The 17,771-nt window shown below is 41.1% G+C and overlaps 1 protein-coding gene across 1 annotated transcript in view; it reads left to right on the top strand.

Annotated features, from left to right (window-relative positions):
• Tmtc1 (transmembrane O-mannosyltransferase targeting cadherins 1) overlaps nt 1-17,771 on the top strand; it is a 220,369-nt gene that overhangs the window by 96,049 nt on the left and 106,549 nt on the right. The window contains 2 exon segments of the mRNA XM_036181071.1: nt 10,509-10,590; nt 11,105-11,208. Of these exon segments, the coding sequence (XP_036036964.1) occupies nt 10,509-10,590; nt 11,105-11,208 (186 nt within the window).

The raw sequence follows: 17,771 nt of genomic DNA, 5'->3' as shown, positions 1-17,771 counted from the left end.
GAGTCTCAGCACCCAAATTCAGGTGAGCCTTACCCTGTGGAAGCATTAAGAGATGAAGATTTAGGGGGATTAGCTGATTCCTGAGGCGAAGTGTTCAGAAGTTGTTGAAGCTTCTTAGACAGGTTTCATAGCATAGCTCAGGCTATCAGACTCACAGCAGTCTTCCTGCCTCAGCTTCCTGAGTGCTGGGCTTACAGGTGTGAGACACTGCATCCAGCTGTTGATGCCTTTGTGAAAGAGGCTCTGGTGAGCTCACCTTTCTTGCCTTTTCTGCCACTGTAGACAGACACCAGTGTTGGCACTGATCTTGGTCTTTGCAGGCTCCATGACTGTAAAAATAGGTTTTTGTTCTTCACAAACTATCTAGTCTTTTTGTTTCACATACAGACTAAGACTAAACGTATGATGTCATTAACATCCATAAATGCCTTTTAATAATATAGATATTCCAGACTTACAACAGGGTCCCAGTTAAACCTGCAATGACTCTTGGTGTCTTCAGTTTTGAAGAGAGAGAAGGAAAGCCTAGCAAAAGTTAGGGATAATCAACCTTGTATTTGCAGCTTCTAGATATTGTGAGCTGAAGTTCTAGGGGAAAAGCTGTGTCTGTGTACATTGTACAAGGCTGATTGACTGACTATGAGCTTTGGTGACTATGGACAACTTGAATGTTACAGATCCAAAGGCCAAATTATTTAGGGCTATATTTAGTCTCCTGAGTCACAATTAATCACCCAGCTCTGTGTTTTACCTAAAATCCATATTGTCACTATTAGGCAAATCCTTTCTGCAGTGTTCAACAGACCACTGGTGCAACCAACTCAAAGGCTAAGCATATTGTCAGATGGCATCCAAGGCCAATAACAGAGATGTTCCCACTTTGCTGTAATTTGCCTACCTGATGTTTCCCACCAATGTATTGGAAAAGTGCCTTTGATTTGTGACTTTCTTTGTTATGTTAGTATAAAAAACTTCATTAAACTGTTTCCATGTTGGAACATGATTTTTGGAGTAAACAAATGTGTTTCCTGGCCAAGGTCACTCATATTTGTCTTCCAGAATAAACCATCTCTTATTCTTTTTGAGGTAAGCACTGTGGTTTTGTGTCTATAGCAAATGTTCCTTATGTGATTAAAGTGTCTATAGTCATAGCTGAGTTGCTAACATTTAGGGAAGCAAAGTTACAGATCAAAAAGAGGACAGAGAAGTCATGTTCTCACCTGTTTTAAGCTATGCATTGGGTGTCTGTAGGCCCAAGTGAAGGGTCCATGCTTTGGCAAGAACAGCCCCTGATCCTGTCACAGTATGGCTGACATGGGAAGAAGATGGGAGTACTCAGTACCGTGATTGACACCTATCAAGTGCACTTGTGGGACTGTGACTGAAAGATAAGACTAATGTCACCAAAATGGAATTTTATCATTCCCTGTAGAAAGAGTTAAAAACCAGGGATGCTGACTAAATCATTTGTGGAGGGAGTATAAAATGGATTATCTGACTAAATTAATGAAGCCCAATGTCATGTCATTGATCTTTGACAAAGAAGGACCATGACTTTCTCCAAATCCGTTCACATTTCTTGGCGTGTGTGTGTGTGTGTGTGTGTGTGTGTGTGTGTGTGTGTGTGTGTATACAGAGGCCAGATATAGATATAACATGTCTTTTTCAGTTCTACTCTACCTTATTTTTTGAGTTAGGGTCTCTCACTGAACATGGAGCTTGTCTATTTGGGTAGATTCTCTGGCTAATGAGCCCCAGAACCTTCCATCTCTGATGCCCCAGCACTGAGATTACACACAAGCGCTGCTGTCCTCAGTTTTTTGTTGTTTTTTTTTTTTAATATGTGTTAGAAACTGAACTCAGGTCTCCATACTTGTACAGCCTGCACCCTATAAAACTATAAAACTTCCTGAGTGTTTTGTTCCCTTATAGTTCCAGGTTTGGCATTCAGAATGGTTAAGAGAACAGAAAACCATACTCCCAATACTCTCCAGTTTCATCTCCACATTCTGTGTGATAATCTAAGTAAAGGGTCCTTTAGAAAATTTTAGGGTTTGAAGTTTCTGGAAGATACACTCACCAGAGCTCCAGAGTTGGACATGGAAGGTGGATTTGGGTTTCTGAACGTGTCACTGAATTCTCAGAACAGCTCCATCTCCTGTCAGAATTATGGTGCTGGCAAGGGCAACATGCAAACCTGACTCTGTGGAGAGCCTTTGCCATTGATACAACTTAGAGGAGGATCTCCTGGGGTCCAAGGCAGTGTATTCAAGAAGGATCTTGCTTTCTTTGGTATATAGTTAGCTGATAATGTTTTCTAATGTGAGCTGTGTCTTTGCTATCTTTTAGCAAAGTGAGAATGTTTTATTGTCTTTCAAAGAAAAGTATTTTGGGATTTTTATTCCAAAAGATCTGAATTTAATTTCTTTCTTCCCTCTGAATATATGATTCTTTACCAATATCCTTTATTGTTTTGAATGCAAAAAGGAAATTAAGTTAGTATGGTTGGTATTCTAGAAGGGTTTCTGATAGCTGTGTATGTGATTGGTGTGCTGCTGAGCAGTGACAATTCACTGCTGGTTTTGCCATCTGTAGTTGACACTTAGGCAAAAATTATGTGGTATACAGATTCTGAGAAGAGCTGGAGAATCTAATATAATGTCCATTCCAGCTGTCAGGATTTATGAAAAAGGGAAACAGCACTATTCAGATGGTTGTCATCCTCCACCCTGCTGTCCACATCCCAAATTAAACATTTTATACACCAGCCTAGTACTGAAGAATAAGAAAGCACAAGAGAAGAGGTCGAGAGGTGTAAAGGAAGGACATTTAGAATTCTGCTTAGGTGACTGGGATTTATTGATCTTGATGTGCATATGAAAGAAAATCTATTCAGATAGTGCTTGTGAAGGAAGACTGTCTTCAAGGTGGAGCAGGCCTGTTGAGGTATGTTCAGGAATTACTGGGAAGGTATTCTGTAGTAAGAAAGAGAGTTTGGGTTTAACCCTGACTATAGCTGTGAGTAGACGTCTATAGCCAAGAACAGGGTTGGCAGTGAAGGTAAGGGTTAGAAAATTCCTGAAAGAAAACATTGTGTATAAAGAATTCTGTCTAGCCAGGCGGTGGTGGATCACACCTTTAATCCCAGCACTTGGGAGGCAGAGGCAGGCGGATCTTTGTGAGTTCGAGGCCAGCCTGGTCTACAGAGTGAGATCCAGGAAAGGTACAAAGCTACACAGAGGAACCCTGTCTTGAAAAACAAAACAACAACAACAACAAAAATATTCTGTCTAAATGAAATAACAGGATTATAGCTAAAGACTGGCCAGGGTAGTCAGACATTACCTGGGGGAGAATGAAGAACATCCACCAGGTTACAAGGGCAAGTAAATATACTCAGGGTGGTCTAGTTAGTTTCCTATTGCTATGGTAAAAACACTGACCAAAACCAACTTGTAGCCAGAGGCTTTTCTGTCCAGCTCGGTCCCATAGCTGCTTTTAAAATAATCACTCAGAGGCTTAATATTAATTACAAACTATTTGGCCTATTGTTCAGGCTTGTTACTAACTAGCTCTTACAACTTAACCCTTTTCTAGTAATCTATGCTTTGCTACATGTCTGGTTCTAATACATCTTGCTCCTCCTGTGGCTGGTTAGCTTCTGCCCTCAACTTCACCATCTTCCCTGTATCTCTGCTTGGATTTCTCACCTGGCTCTATCCTGCTTTGCTATAGGCCAAAGCATCTTCTTTATTAACCAATGGCAATAAAACATATTCACAGCATACAGAGGGGTTATCCCACAGTCTTTCCCCCTTTCTGTCTAATTAAAAAGGAAGGTTTTAACTTTAACATAGTAAAATTACATATAGAAAAACAGTTATCAAGTTAGAATTACAGTTACAATATCTAGTCTATTTGTATTTGACAAAATTAAAGAAAATATTCTATCATCTAGCCTATCTTTGTGAGTCTAAAGTTCCATATCTAATTTACCTTTTATCATAACTAAGGAAAACTGTAATTATAACTATCTAGTCTTCAACTTTATTAAAGAACTGAGAACGAAATAATATTACCTGAGTAAGCAGGAAGTGCAAGCAAGCAACTTCCAAAAAATGTAAGAAATCACAGAAACAGCTGGCTGCTAAGTCACCCAAGGTTTTTCTGTGATGTTGTGGCATCTAACTTTGGTTTATAGACCTAGAATATCTGACAGACCATTTTCAGAAGCAAGAAAATTTGAAGGATTGTCCTACCCAGTCTCTGCAAAGTTCAGCAATTGCTTTCCTTATGTCCTGCTTGTCTAGATTGGGCAGTGTACTTAGTGTCAGCAGTCAAGGCAAGGGCAGTTTTTTGCCCAATAGGCCAGTTTTGCCAAGAAGAAAACAAACTCCATATGGAGCGTCTTTGGTGCCCATCATCTTCTCGGGAGTAGATCAATGATTCCAGGAAAAGATGTGTTTCACATCAAAAGAATTCTAAGTTATTAAAACATTTTAAATGCCGTATTCTGTAGGTCTTTGAAGTGTTTGAAGATTGCCTATCTATTTGGAATATATCTTTGTATGTCTAGAAAACCTAACTAACATGACTTGAAGTTTGACTATTATAGATGACTAATGGTATTTTTGTAAATCTGTATTTTAATTATATATTACATTTTTAATTGAGCTGTATAAACAAGAGTAGAAATATACAAACAGTATAACAAAATTAACCTTAAATTTATATTGATAAACTAAAATTCATACCAATGTAAAATATTTTTAGATGAACAGTTGTTTTTTGGATAAAAGTAGATTCAATAATTTACCTTTTTGTCCCAAATTGTCTATATCATATACCCCTTTCTTTTTTTATAAAGAGATTGACTATGACCAATAACAATTTATAACCAACCTCTCCAAAATGAAAACAAACATTCACAAACAATATTTTGGGAATTTTAGTGTAGTTCTCTAGACTACTTCCTGTTGATTGGGGGTACTGATAATATATGGGGACCCTGAGAAAATTTAGAATTATGGTCAAGTCCTGACTGGAGTATTTTGTGCATCTGGATCATCTCAGCCAGCAGCCTTGAAGCTGTTTTAGATGCAGAACTCAGAAGAAACTGCAACAGAGGCACTCTGAAATGTTGGGTCATCTGGGCCATCCATTCCCTTTAGAGATTTTTCAGGGGGCCTTCCTGGATCAAACCATATGAACCTGAAAGGAATCCACAGCCTCTCATTTCTTGTGGAAACAAAAGCAAAACCTTTTCTCCAAAGTATTTTTGATTTCCATTTGACAAATATATCTTTTGACTTCCATTGTAAAGTTAAGGCATTTCTAAAGTATATAGTCTGGTATATTTCAACAGTCCCTCTTTCGATTCCAGGTCTTTTAGCAGCTGTCCTTTGTCAGCAATCAAAAAATCTAAAACCAACATAAAACATACAGGATCTAGGCTTCCTATATATTTCCCATCTCTTGTGGCTTTTTAAAATATTACTTTTCTCCTCTCTTAAAAGACTTTATTTTATTATTTTAAAACTCTTTCTTTCTTTCTATGACTGTACATACCCTTTTTCTTTCTTTCTTAAGCCTACGCACACTGTAAAACACACTAGAACCTGTTTACAGGTTTTTCTGTCTGGACCTCTTTTACTGTTCATCTCTAGCCTTTTTTGACCCTGTGTCTAAATCCACCATGCTGTGCTCTCAAGCTTACAGACAGCGACTGAAAGAAACCTCTTCACTGTAGCTTGTGTAAGAGGATTTGGGAACCCACCACACAGCTTAGCTCATGGCGGTTGGTGGCCTACTCCATCTCATAGGCAGTTGTCTGGAGAGGTGTCTCTGTACTGTGGCCAGCATGAGAGACTGGGAAGCCCAGTGTAGCTCCATTTCTTCATGCTTAGAACCTTTTAAAAGCTCTTTTTAGGTCTTATGTGGATCCATGCCCAGCTAGCTCACTCAGTAGAGCATGAGACTCTTAATCCCAGGGTCATGGATTTGAGCCCCACATTGGGCATCCTACATAGACAGAGGCTTTTCTGTCCCACCCGGTCATGCAGCCACTTTTAAAGTAACCACTCAGAGGCTTAATATTAATTACAAACTGTTTGGCCTATTGCCCAGGCTTATTACTAACTAGATCTTACAACTTAAATTAACCCATTTCTATTAATCTATATATTTGCCATGTGTCTCGTGGCTTTACTGTCTGGTGGCTGGTTGGCATCTGCCCGACTCCACCTTTCTTCTGTATCTCTGCTCTATCCTGACTCTATCCTGCCGTGCTATAGGCAAAAGCATCATCTTTATTAACCAATAGCAATAAAACATATTTACAATATACAGAGGGGTTATCCCACAATACCAACTTGAGGAGAAAAAAGGGTTTATTTGGTTTATAGCTTAGAGACCATCATCAGGAAAACCAGCACATAAACCTGAAGGCAGGAACTGAAGCAGAGAACATGGAGGAATGCTGATTACTGATTTGTTCTTCATGGCTTTCTCAGCTAACTTTCTTATGCCTTCCAGGACCCCCTGTCTAGGAATGGCACCACCCATTGTGGAATGTGCCCTCTCACATTAAAAATCAACACCCCACAGACATGCTCATAGGCTAATCTAATGAAGGCACTTCCCTAACTGAGGCTCCCTCCTCCAAGGTAACTAATTTGTGTCAGCTGACAATAATAACTAACCAGCACACGGGGGTGGGGTGGGGGGGTCTTGGAAAATTGACATAGCAGGGTTCTTGCTGAAAATGAAATTTACAAGAAAGTACCCAGACAGACCTAGAAGACAGTTCTGACTCTGGAGTCTTACTGGAGAGTTATCACCTGTATTAATATCTTTTGGCATGGTAACTGCATTAACAAAGGTCAATGATGCACAGACCCTGGGTGGGTGATTTGGTGTTGCTGTTGTTTTGGTCTCTACTAAAGTCTCTCCACAGTGTATGAGGGCTAAGCAACTAAAGGATGAGTTTCAGTTTTAACACTGAGTATTTAACACAACCAACTGAGACAGTGGATGTGAACACAATGGGTCTGAGTCTTAGTGAGTACAAAGTCAAATAGAGAACAGACACAAAATACAAGATGGAAAAAGATCATTGTGTGCTGCAGGCAAGGGAAGCAAGAGAATCATTTACAAAGCAACATTCTTTCTAAATGGGAAACATGGGGATTTCGTTGGAAGCCTATATATGTACATATTCACACAGAAGTGAGCACATCCCTGAGAATGGAGGACTATAGAGACATTTTTGAAGCATGTTAAATTCAAGGTCCTGGAGACCATGTCTTCAAAGTCAACATGGCAGACAGAAGCACCTCTGAGCAAGCTCAGCTTTCACCTTCAAGTTTTAGTTGAAAATAAAAGAAATGCCACCCTGGACATGCAGTGATGTGCTAGTCTGCCTGCTTCACTTATCAGAATACCTGCAGTGTAGGGAAGCAAAAACTGGGGGAATCACTTTGGATAATCTTGATCTTTTGTTTTTATGTGGTGGAAGTTGAAGGTGGTTAAAATGCTTAATTTGACAATACCAGTCTCCTACAAAGGTGCTAAATCATCATGTACAACTGAGTGTTCTAATTATCTCTTCAAAGTAGTGTTTCTTCATGGATGCCATGACATCCTTTTTTCTTTAAATTTGGTTCCTCTGAGTTTCTTCAGTGATTTATGATGTCATCAATTGATGAAAACATCCAGGAATTGCAATCTTTTAGGGGCCTCCAAGGCTACTTAACTAGCTCTTGGATAAAGGAAGAAAACTGGGAGACTGCAGTCTTGATGTAAGATGAGAACACAAAGGGACAGAAGCGTCAATCCATGGTTCTTATTCTTGTGCTTTCATAGTGGCTTGGAATTGGTTGTTGTTGGTACTTTCTGTAGTTTTGTAAGGAATGTGCAAATTCCATGGAGAATTCGCTAAAATTAAAGTGTTCCTAGCTAGGCTTGGTGGCACACATCTGTACTCTTAGGATAATCGAGCTTAGGGTTAGAGGATTGCCATGAGTTTGAGGCCAGCCTGGGCTACCTATAGTGAGTACCAGCACAACACACAACTTAGTGACACCCTGTCTAAAAAAGTATAAGTAAACACAAAGATAAATAAAGTGTAGTTTTAGTATGTTTTTCTTATGATTGAAATGAATAGCTGAGAAATCAGGTTTAAAAATTATCGCTTCTAAATTTTTGGTTTTGTGGAATTATTCTAAATAGTAGATAAGCTGTCATATTTAAATCAAACTACATGTCTGACATGTACTGTTAGTTGTTACTTTTACTAATGCTACTGTTATTCTTGGTCATTATTTAGGTCTGTTCCATAGTACACAAGAAGTGAATCAAGGGGGAAATCCCACTGTCCAGCTCTGAGGTGGAGTGGAGGAGGAAGTGTAGAGAACAGAGCCCATGGCACACTCTCCACCTAGCTAGTGCTTCTCCAGACATGGCACCAGGCCATATGTATCACTTTGTCATTTACTGTGGGCCCACAGCTTAAAATAGAAATCTGGACATCTTGTTTTTCTACCAAGAATCCCTGTACTATTTCAGATTTGTGTGACCTTAGGATGTTATATTTTGAGAGTAAATTATCTGGTACCCTCATCCTAACTTCTTGTGGAAATAGAATTTCACCAAGACTCACTGAACTAGGGGAAGCATTATAAATACAGTTACTAAAATAGCCATCGTAGCGAACTGTCAGAAGTGATACATGACAGCTTTGTATAAGTTTAACAACCTCTAACTGTGTGGCTTGCTCTATAGAAATGAAAGCCACGTGTAATTTTTCCAGTGTTAAACAAGTTGGAGAGGGAGCTTGAGAAATGAAGTCTCCAAGAGCAACTACCTGAAAAGTTCAGACACATTCCCACCCATTGCCCTCCTCGGCACCCTTTCTGGCCTCTGTCTGTCTCCTTTACTTACCTGCTGAGAGTTGTCCTCCATCTTTGGAGAAACAGAAGTGTCAAGGTCTGGTCTTGGTTTAATTTACCTGAAAATGATAGTTTGAAGGAGGCAGAGACCAGAGAAGGATGTGTGTTTTTGTACTACTACTGTGAGAATCATAGAGCCAGCTGCCCAAACACAAACTACCTCCGTAAAACATCCACACACAGACACACACACGAGTACCATTTTAGATTTTCTAAAGGGACAGCCTCTGTGCACCCTCCTACGGCAGCCGCAGTGACCCTGGCCTAGCCTCATGCCAAACTTTCTGCTGTGTTCTCAGAAGGGAAGAAAGGGCTCAGAGCTGCTCTAGAAGTTGGACCTATCCAGAACTTGTTAGCAGCAAACTTTATTTGGTGGCTTCACCCCTGCTCGTTTTCTCTAATCATCAAGCGCTTAGAGCATGCATCACTTCCAAATATTCTTATGAGCCAGAAAGAGGAGAAGGAGTCCTGAGGAAGAGATCTGCTTTTGAGTAAAGCTGTCACTTCCTTGCAGTTACAAAATACTTGCTACACTATAGGGCAAGGGCCACACATCTTCAGTAAGCAGACTCAAGGTAGACCTATCTCTGCAGGACACTAGCCCACTTTGGTTTTACTGAAGAGGCACTGTCTGGACCAAAGTTTCTCTTCAAGGAAGAGCCCTCATTCAAATGCAGACTTCAGTAGAGAAATCCTTCCCTTGAGGGAAGAAACAGATTAAATGGAGTGAAAGAACTAAATGAAAAGAGCCAGGGAAAATAAGGAGGGGAATGCCAGAGGGATTATGTGATTCAGTTCAACTTCTTTTCTCTGCTTTGACTAAAGTATACAAGCCTGCATGGAGGATAATATGGACCCTTTATGTTTTCACAGGGGGCTTGTTAACCTCAGCTCTTGCTTTTATGTCACAGAAGCCAGCCAGTCCCATTCATAAAGCTGCAGCTCCTACTTTGAACCAGTGGGGACTATGGCAGATGCAGGGTGTCCATTAACCTCTGACCTCTGAAGCTGACATTCCTGCAATCTAATTTGTTTCCTAGAACAGAGGACAGTAAGCAAGTGAGAACTCTTGAGTATGTGTGAGAGCTCTGTCTTTGATCTACCCCAGAAGCGCAGTCTATTTCACTTCACATAATCTTGGCATCCTTGTTCTTCAGGGACAAGACAATTGTGAGATACTTTGAAGACAATGTGCCTCTAAATTATATAAAGCAGGTAAATGTAAACTCATGTTATCAGTGTGTAGGTTAATCAGGGGCAAATGGCAATATTTATAGCTAACAATGCCAGGTCCTGGTCTATTTATTATTTCACTTATTCCTTACATTGTTTCCACAAAGTAGATATTGTTACCATTTAAATGAGCAAAATAGATGTGCAGAGAAATGAAGACACCTGTTCCCACTTCCCAAGTTGCAAGCAGCAGAATGGGGTGTTGAAACCCACATGCTCTGGCTCCAAAGCTCTTGATGTCTTCTCAGAACTCAGTCTCTTCACAGACAGGAACATTGTGCTGTAGATGGTCGCTCTTAGATGTTCATCTTTCCTTTCCTGTTTCAGGTGTCTGACAGGAAGCAGCAATGGGAATTTCCTGCTTACCCTGAGACCGTTTTTAAAACGGGCCATTTTGGTCGTCAGTTATGTAAGTATATAATGTATACTTCGAATATAGCTAGTAAGGGTATTTTCACTTAGTCTCCACTCAGAGACATGCTCCACATTACTTAATAAACTCACTGTCAACATCATCTCTTAAAGAAGGTTTGTAGGTGGTAAATGTTGCTTTTCAGCAAAGGTGTGTGTGTGTGAAAGCATACACAGGAACCTGATGGGATAGTGTGAACAACACAGGGTTTTAAAGTCCCTTTCAAAGTGTTTTCAGAGTGACCTGGATGTAACAGTTGTCTACTGCTTAACAGCATCCATTCCAAGTATCCAGAGGTGTACTGCCGCTTGTCCAGGGGATTTAGTTTGGAAGCTCAGCTGAATGGTTCCCCATGTCATGATTTGGGGCTGGGATTACACAGGCAGGCTTAGCTATCAGCTGTAAGGGGAGGGGACAGCTGACTCTACTTCTTGATAGAGGATCAGAATACATGAACAAAGATGGAAGAGATGTAGGTGGGCATTTCATCAGGTCTTCTTGTTCCTCCAAGGTGACTGTCATTTTGTATTTCCGCCTGTGGATAATGGGAGGAACTATGCCCCTCTTCTCAGAGCAGGACAACCCAGCTTCATTTTCACCTTACATCCTCACAAGGTCAGTGGATATACATTATGTAAACTTTATTTGGTACTTAGTAGTTTTGTTGGACAAATTTATTGCCTTAAATCATTTTTACAAAAGAACAGATCTCACTGCACTGAGTTCATACATATTGGATCCTGGTCAATAATATTAAATCACAGGCCAGCTATGCATTTCAAGGAAATAATGATCATGAACTAGCCAGTATGAGGACAGGAAGGGAAGCACTGTTTATATATTTGGAATTCTTTTCAACCCATGTGACCATCTGGGCAAGATTGTGGCTATGATTCTCACTGTCATATATTTGTTTATTCGACAAGTGTTTTATTAGATGTTTATTGTTTGTGATATACATATCTATTGAGTGGCTTTTAAAACAAGCATTACAGAGCAGAGAACAAAGATGTGGGCAGAGATTGGTTAGACAGCACAATCTAAAATCCAGGGAGTCTCAGAACGACAAACAGGAACAATATTTGCAATGATGGTGCTAATGGTGCTTTATGCATCCTCAGAAGCTCTAGAGATGCTGAGTTGGGAAGTGATGTTGATATATGTCCCTGTGCTCTGGGAAGATGTTTGACTGCTTATCTGCTGTGTTGTACTGTTAAAGTTTTAAGATACAATCACATCTGCCAATTATACTAGCTTCAGATCATATTCTCCATAGTGTTTTAAACATTAAGATATCATGTTCAACTATTTTCATAGTCATACATGCTATACATATCTTATAATGCTATATCATTTTAATGATAAATTTATGGTAGTAAACCTTTACTATTTTGGTGCTTATATTTTTGTAATATGTTATAAGACATGGTAAATCTTTTGTTTTCAGGTAGGGTCTCTACTATATAACATTGGTTGACCTTGAACTCAAGATCCTCCTACCTCAACCTCCTAGGATGATAGACAAGTGCCACCACCCTTGACTTATGATAAATCTTAAACTAAACTTGATAAGTAACTGATTTATAGTTGGGCTTATTTGTATTTCTTAAAGATAACAGAATTTGACCTTAGTTTTATGTCAAATAGCAATTTTTGCCCAATCAGTTTAGTGTACATGTTTTAATCAATATGCTTAATAACTTGTTTTTGCCTGCATGGTTTTTCTTATGTTTTGTGAGATTTTCCTCTTTTTATTTTTGAATTTTTAATCTGTAAATTTTATCTCTTGGTACTGAGGATCAGTTTGATGCAAGTCAGTGCTCTCTTGAACTATACAGCCTGCCCCTCTTTACTCATGGAGACCTTTTATTTTAGTATTCAAAAAAAAAAAATCTTCCAGTATGACTGACATATTTTTATAATAAAGACTCTGTCAAAATTGCTCTCACTACTTTGACACGTTTGTGTTCATAGTCTCGAATACTGTTTCCTAAATCTCTGATGTTAGCTTACCTCTTTAGTAGTATAAAAACTTTGTAATGTTGTTAGTATTGTACATTTTCAAAATATTGTTCAGTCGTAAGCTTCCATCTCCAATTCAGCTCTCTGGTAATGTCCTTTTACCTGTCCTTTCTGGATCTCTCTCACTGACATTCAGTCTCCAGGCTCTTGTCTGGGTATTTTTAGATGTAACGGTTCGTGCATGAACAGTTCTGGTCTGTGGTTTCTTTAACAGCTAGTTTCCACGTTTAAGAGAAAGCAGGACATCAGGTCCTGTTTCTGCTTGGTGGGCCCACTGTCTTAGTTAGAGTTATTATTGGCATGAGGAGACACCATGACCAACTCTTATAAAGAAAAACATTTAACTGGGGCTTGCTTACAGGTTTAGTGGCTTAGTCCAATGTCATCATGGTGGGAAACATGGTGGCATGCAGGCAGACATGGTGCTGGAAATGAGCTAAGAGTTCTACATTTGGAAAGGCAGACAGCAGGAAGAGAGAGTGAGCCACTTGGCCTAGTTTGAGCTTCTGAAACCTCAAAGCCCATCTCTGGTGACACACCACTCCAACAAGGCCACACCTCCTAATAGTGCCACTCCCTGGTGTCTAAGCATTCAAATCTATGTGTGTGTGGGGGCATTCTTATTTGAACCACCATACTCATCCTTCAGCTTTGGGATAATTTTGGGATTATTTACCTTCAGCTTTAGGGTGATGTTACTTGTCTTTGGGGTGATCTGCTACCAAGCTGTCTATGAGATGAGGCAACCACTCTCAGCTTCGCAGTTAGATATAGCCTACTCCATGAACTAAGCCAGAATGGAGAGATGAACAAATATTCCCTCCTGATTTTTGTTTGTCTTTTCCTTGATCTCTTTAAGGGAGTTTTTTTTTTATTTCATTTCTTAGGGCCTCTATCATCTTCATAAATGATATAAAAATTTTAAAAAATGTTATTTTTAAGGTCGTTTTCTTGTGCTTCAGCTGCATTGGAATGTTCAGGTCCCCATACACCCCCCCCCCCACCTGGTTAGGCAAGCGCTCTACCACTGAGCTAAATCCCCAACCCCAAATGTTCAGTCAGGTCTTGATGTCATAGGATCACTAGGTTCTGTGGTGCCGTACTTACCATTGTGTTATTAATTGTGTTCTTACACTGGTGTTTAGGCATCTGGATTTGGGATGGTTATCAGTCTAAGTATTGATTGCTGTGTTTGTCTTTTTTGGATGGGTGTTTTGTTTCTTTATTTTATGTTTCCTCTCTGGTCTTCTGGCCTAAGTGGCCAAGGGTTCTAGTGACTGGTGAGTCTTTGGGTCCAGTTGGGTGTCTCCACTGGGGTTTGGGAGCCTTGGGTCCCTAGATCTAGCCTGGCATCTGATAAAGCCAAAGTCCTTATCTGAAATTGTAGACCACAATATAGATCCCAGGGGAGGAGGTGCTGGTCTTCTGTCTGGCGTAGACTGTACCTGGGCCTATGGGGTCTGCTGGAGTTGTGAAGGAGGGCTGGCCTCCAGGAGGAGGATGAGGTGGGAAGTGTACTGGGGGATCAGAATCCAGAGGATGGTGGCAGTGCAGCTGGTAGGTGGGTCAGTTACCTGCTCGTTGACTGATGAGGACTGCACCAGAGCTGAAACAAATACTCCTAAGGGACTTAAAGACTTTCAAGGAGCACCTAAGCCTGGATGGAGATGGAACAAATACTGAGGAGACATGGAAAGGGAATATGCTGCTTCAACTCACCATCTGAGTATGTCATTTGTGTCCTACGAATCAGCAAACCCCAGGACCTGGTTCAGGTCCTAGTATCTGGATCTCTGATCATGGTCTTCATAGCTGTACCATCCCAGCCAACAAAATGGTGAGGTTGTAATTTTTCTTCTGGTTGGTGACCAAATGACTAATTCTCTAGTGGAATCCCTGGCAAACTTAGGTTTTGGCCAAATATTTGCCAGGTCTTGCCAGTTACTCACAAGATACAAATAATTTTTCAGTGAGATCTGATATACATTGCCAGTAGCGCTTTCCATCTAAGTCAGGTAATTCAGTCCACACAAAGGGATAGACCAGAATGTCTCAAATACTCTACCTTTATCTCTTCCTTCTTTTGCGGAGTTTTGAAACAGGCTCTCGCTCTGTAGCCGAGGCTAGATTCAAACCTATAGCAATCATCCTGCCTCAGTTTCCCTTGTACTAGGATTGCAAGCATGTACCACCATGTCTAGCTATATTCTTCTTTATCTTAAATAATATGTTTCCATTCTTGAGTTTCAGACTTCAAATATGTAGGTCTTGGGGATGTTTCAGGGACCAGTGACAACAGTGTCCACACTCTTCTAAGGTTGACAGCATTAGAAGAGACCTGTTTATGCCTCCATCACACCACCTGGGAGCACACGCTTTGCTCCTGGCACTCTGATGCTTCTCTAGCAAACTTTCTTGGTTTGTTTCCTGCTTTTGCTAAGCTAGCTCTTGATCACCTGATTTAGCTGTGAAGTCTGTCTCTACCGGTGCCAGTTTATCACTGTCTGCCTTACTGAAAACTTCTATGTTCATCTGCCAGGATTGACAGAAGAATATACTTAGACTGTGTGACCTGAGCCACAGATGTAAGCCCCTCTTAGTTCTTCAGGCTGGAGGTCCCAAATCAAGATGCTGTCAGAATTGGTGTGTGGTGAGATATCTGTTCCTCCATGGCAGACAGCTATTTACTCACTGCATCGTTCTTTCCAAGTTCTGGTGTGCATGCATGTGTGTGTGTCTGTGCAGGAGCATGTGCATGTGGAGGCCTTCAGGTGTCTTTCTTCAGGTGCTATTCACCTTGTTTTTTTGACTTGAATTGGACAAGCAAGGTATGCTAGGTATGACACAAATTGCTAAACAGTCTTTTAATAGAAAACCTGGAGCCAGATATTGGGGTGAATGCTGAAACACCAGAGAAGCAGAATAAGCCACAGCCAACCTCACCTCGCCAACTCCTCAGCTAATCCTGTTTCCACGAATCCTCAGACTGAAAGCCTCTGAGTCCTCAACCCTGCTGGTCTCAGCTGAACTGCTGCCTAGTTCCTGTCTCCTCACACCTTATATATCATTCTCCACCCACTCATGTCACTTCCTGGGATTAAAGGTGTGAGCTACCATGCCTGGCTCTGTTCCCAGTGTGGCCTTGAACTCACACAGAGATCCAGACAGATCTCTGCCTCCCAAGTGATAGGATTAAAGGCATGTGCCACCACTGCCTGACTTCTGTGTCTAATTTAGTGGCTGACTCTGTCCTCTGATCCCCAGATAAGTTTATTAGGCTACACAATATATTGGGGTATATAATATATCACCACAGCTAGGCTGACTGGCAAGCAATCCCCAAGGGTCTACCTGTTTCTGCCTCTCCAGCAGCGGGATTATAAGAATGTGCCATCATACCCAGCCTTTTTACCCAGGCTCTGCAGATCTGACACAGGTCTTCCTGTTTGCATGGCTAGCATTTTACTGGCTTGATATCTATTTTTTTCAGGGAACCACTCCTGATTAATTAGAGCCACTCCCATATTAGTTACTTTTCTTGACATTGAGATCAAAAATCCTGACAGAAACTGCTTAAAGGAAGAAAGGTTTATCTTGGCTCATGTTTTCAGAGGGAGGGTTGGTGGGTTAGCTTAATCCATGGCTCTGGGAGCAAGTAGTAGTTGGCTGTTTTAGGGAGCAAAGGAAGAGGCCAGAAACTAGGCCAAGCTGTGAGCAGCGAAGGCTCACCCCTAGTAACTCACCTCTTAGTGATTCCACAACTTCCCAAAACAGCACTAGTGTCTGGGAACTAAGGATGCAAACATATGGGCCTGTGGGCAACACGGCCCTTGTGATCTCACTTGACCTTATCCTTCTGGTAAGCTCCTCTCCAGTAGTTGCACTGGAAAGTAGGGCTTACTTCCGAAGATGTGGTTTTCCTGGCCCGATTCAGTCCAAAGCCACTTCCTGTACTAGATTTGTAAACTTTGTATGACTTTCACAATTACCTTTGTTTCCATCTCAGAAGTATTTTCTCTTTTAAAGCAGGTATAAAAGTTACTCCCTCACCCAGTGACACTGACCAGTTTCTCTCCATTGTAGTGGCTGTAGCTACTTATTGCATGTTGTCTTTGAACAGTTCCTGTGGCTCTGGAGATGGTGTGTTTCCCATGTATTCAGTTCTCCCTACTTAACTGATCTGAGACAAAAATGACACCATGGCATGGTCATGAGAAAAGGAAAAGGAAACTTACCTAAGGGATAAGAACATGACAGAAGTCTCCAGGGTGACACTGGCTGTGGCAAGAGGCCCTGGCTCATGCAGTCCATGTCATCACCGCTGCCTCTATATTTCCGCTATCATCCTAGAACCCTAATGTAGGACACCTGAGAAGTGTGGTCTCCTTCCTTTGTGTACTATTCTAATTTGCTTCTCTGCTGTTGTGTTAAAACACCTTTACCAAAAGCAACTTGGGCAGGAATGATTTATTTCATCTTACAGTTTACAATCCATCATTGAGGGAAGCCAAGGCAAGGACTCAAGGCAGGAGCTTGAAGCAGACATCATGGAGAAATGCAGCAGCTTGCCTCCCCTAGCTTGCTCAGCTTACTTTCTTATATAACCTAGACCTACTTTTCTATGGCAGGTACTGTCTATAGTGGGCTGAGTTCCCCTACATCAATCAGCAATCAAGAAAATGCCCCCACAGATATGCTCACATATCAGTTCAATGGAGGCAGATCCTCAGATCATTCACTTGCTCAGTCTTCAATGAGACCATCTTCATTGTGGCCTTGTGCTCTGCCACCTGTGTCACTGGTACAACTTCCCTCTGTGCGTCTCTCTCACAATTAGCACTCAGGTTATAATGCTCCACACTGTGCCCAGTTGGCATTTCTAGTGCTCCTAGTATTTAGAAGGTCGGTGGTTTCCTAATGTTTTTAGGATAAGAAGTCAGGGTTCTGCCCACTGCTGCACTCCTGACATTCTTCTTGCTGCCTCCCCACCTCCCTATAACCCCAGACCTTCACTGGCCTTAGCTGCCTCAGCTCCGGAAGTCCAGCCTCCCCTGTGCTCCAGGCTGTGTTTGCTTCCGGTCCTGCAGTTTCCTCTCCTCCATTTTTTGACCTCTCTCCTCTGTAAGACCTTTCTGGAGGCTTCTTAATCCTTAGGG

Source organism: Onychomys torridus, chromosome 3, assembly GCF_903995425.1.
Source record: "Onychomys torridus chromosome 3, mOncTor1.1, whole genome shotgun sequence".
Taxonomy (NCBI): Eukaryota; Metazoa; Chordata; class Mammalia; order Rodentia; family Cricetidae; genus Onychomys; species Onychomys torridus.
Note: the sequence above shows the minus strand (reverse complement) of the source record. Positions and strands in the feature narration are given on the sequence as shown.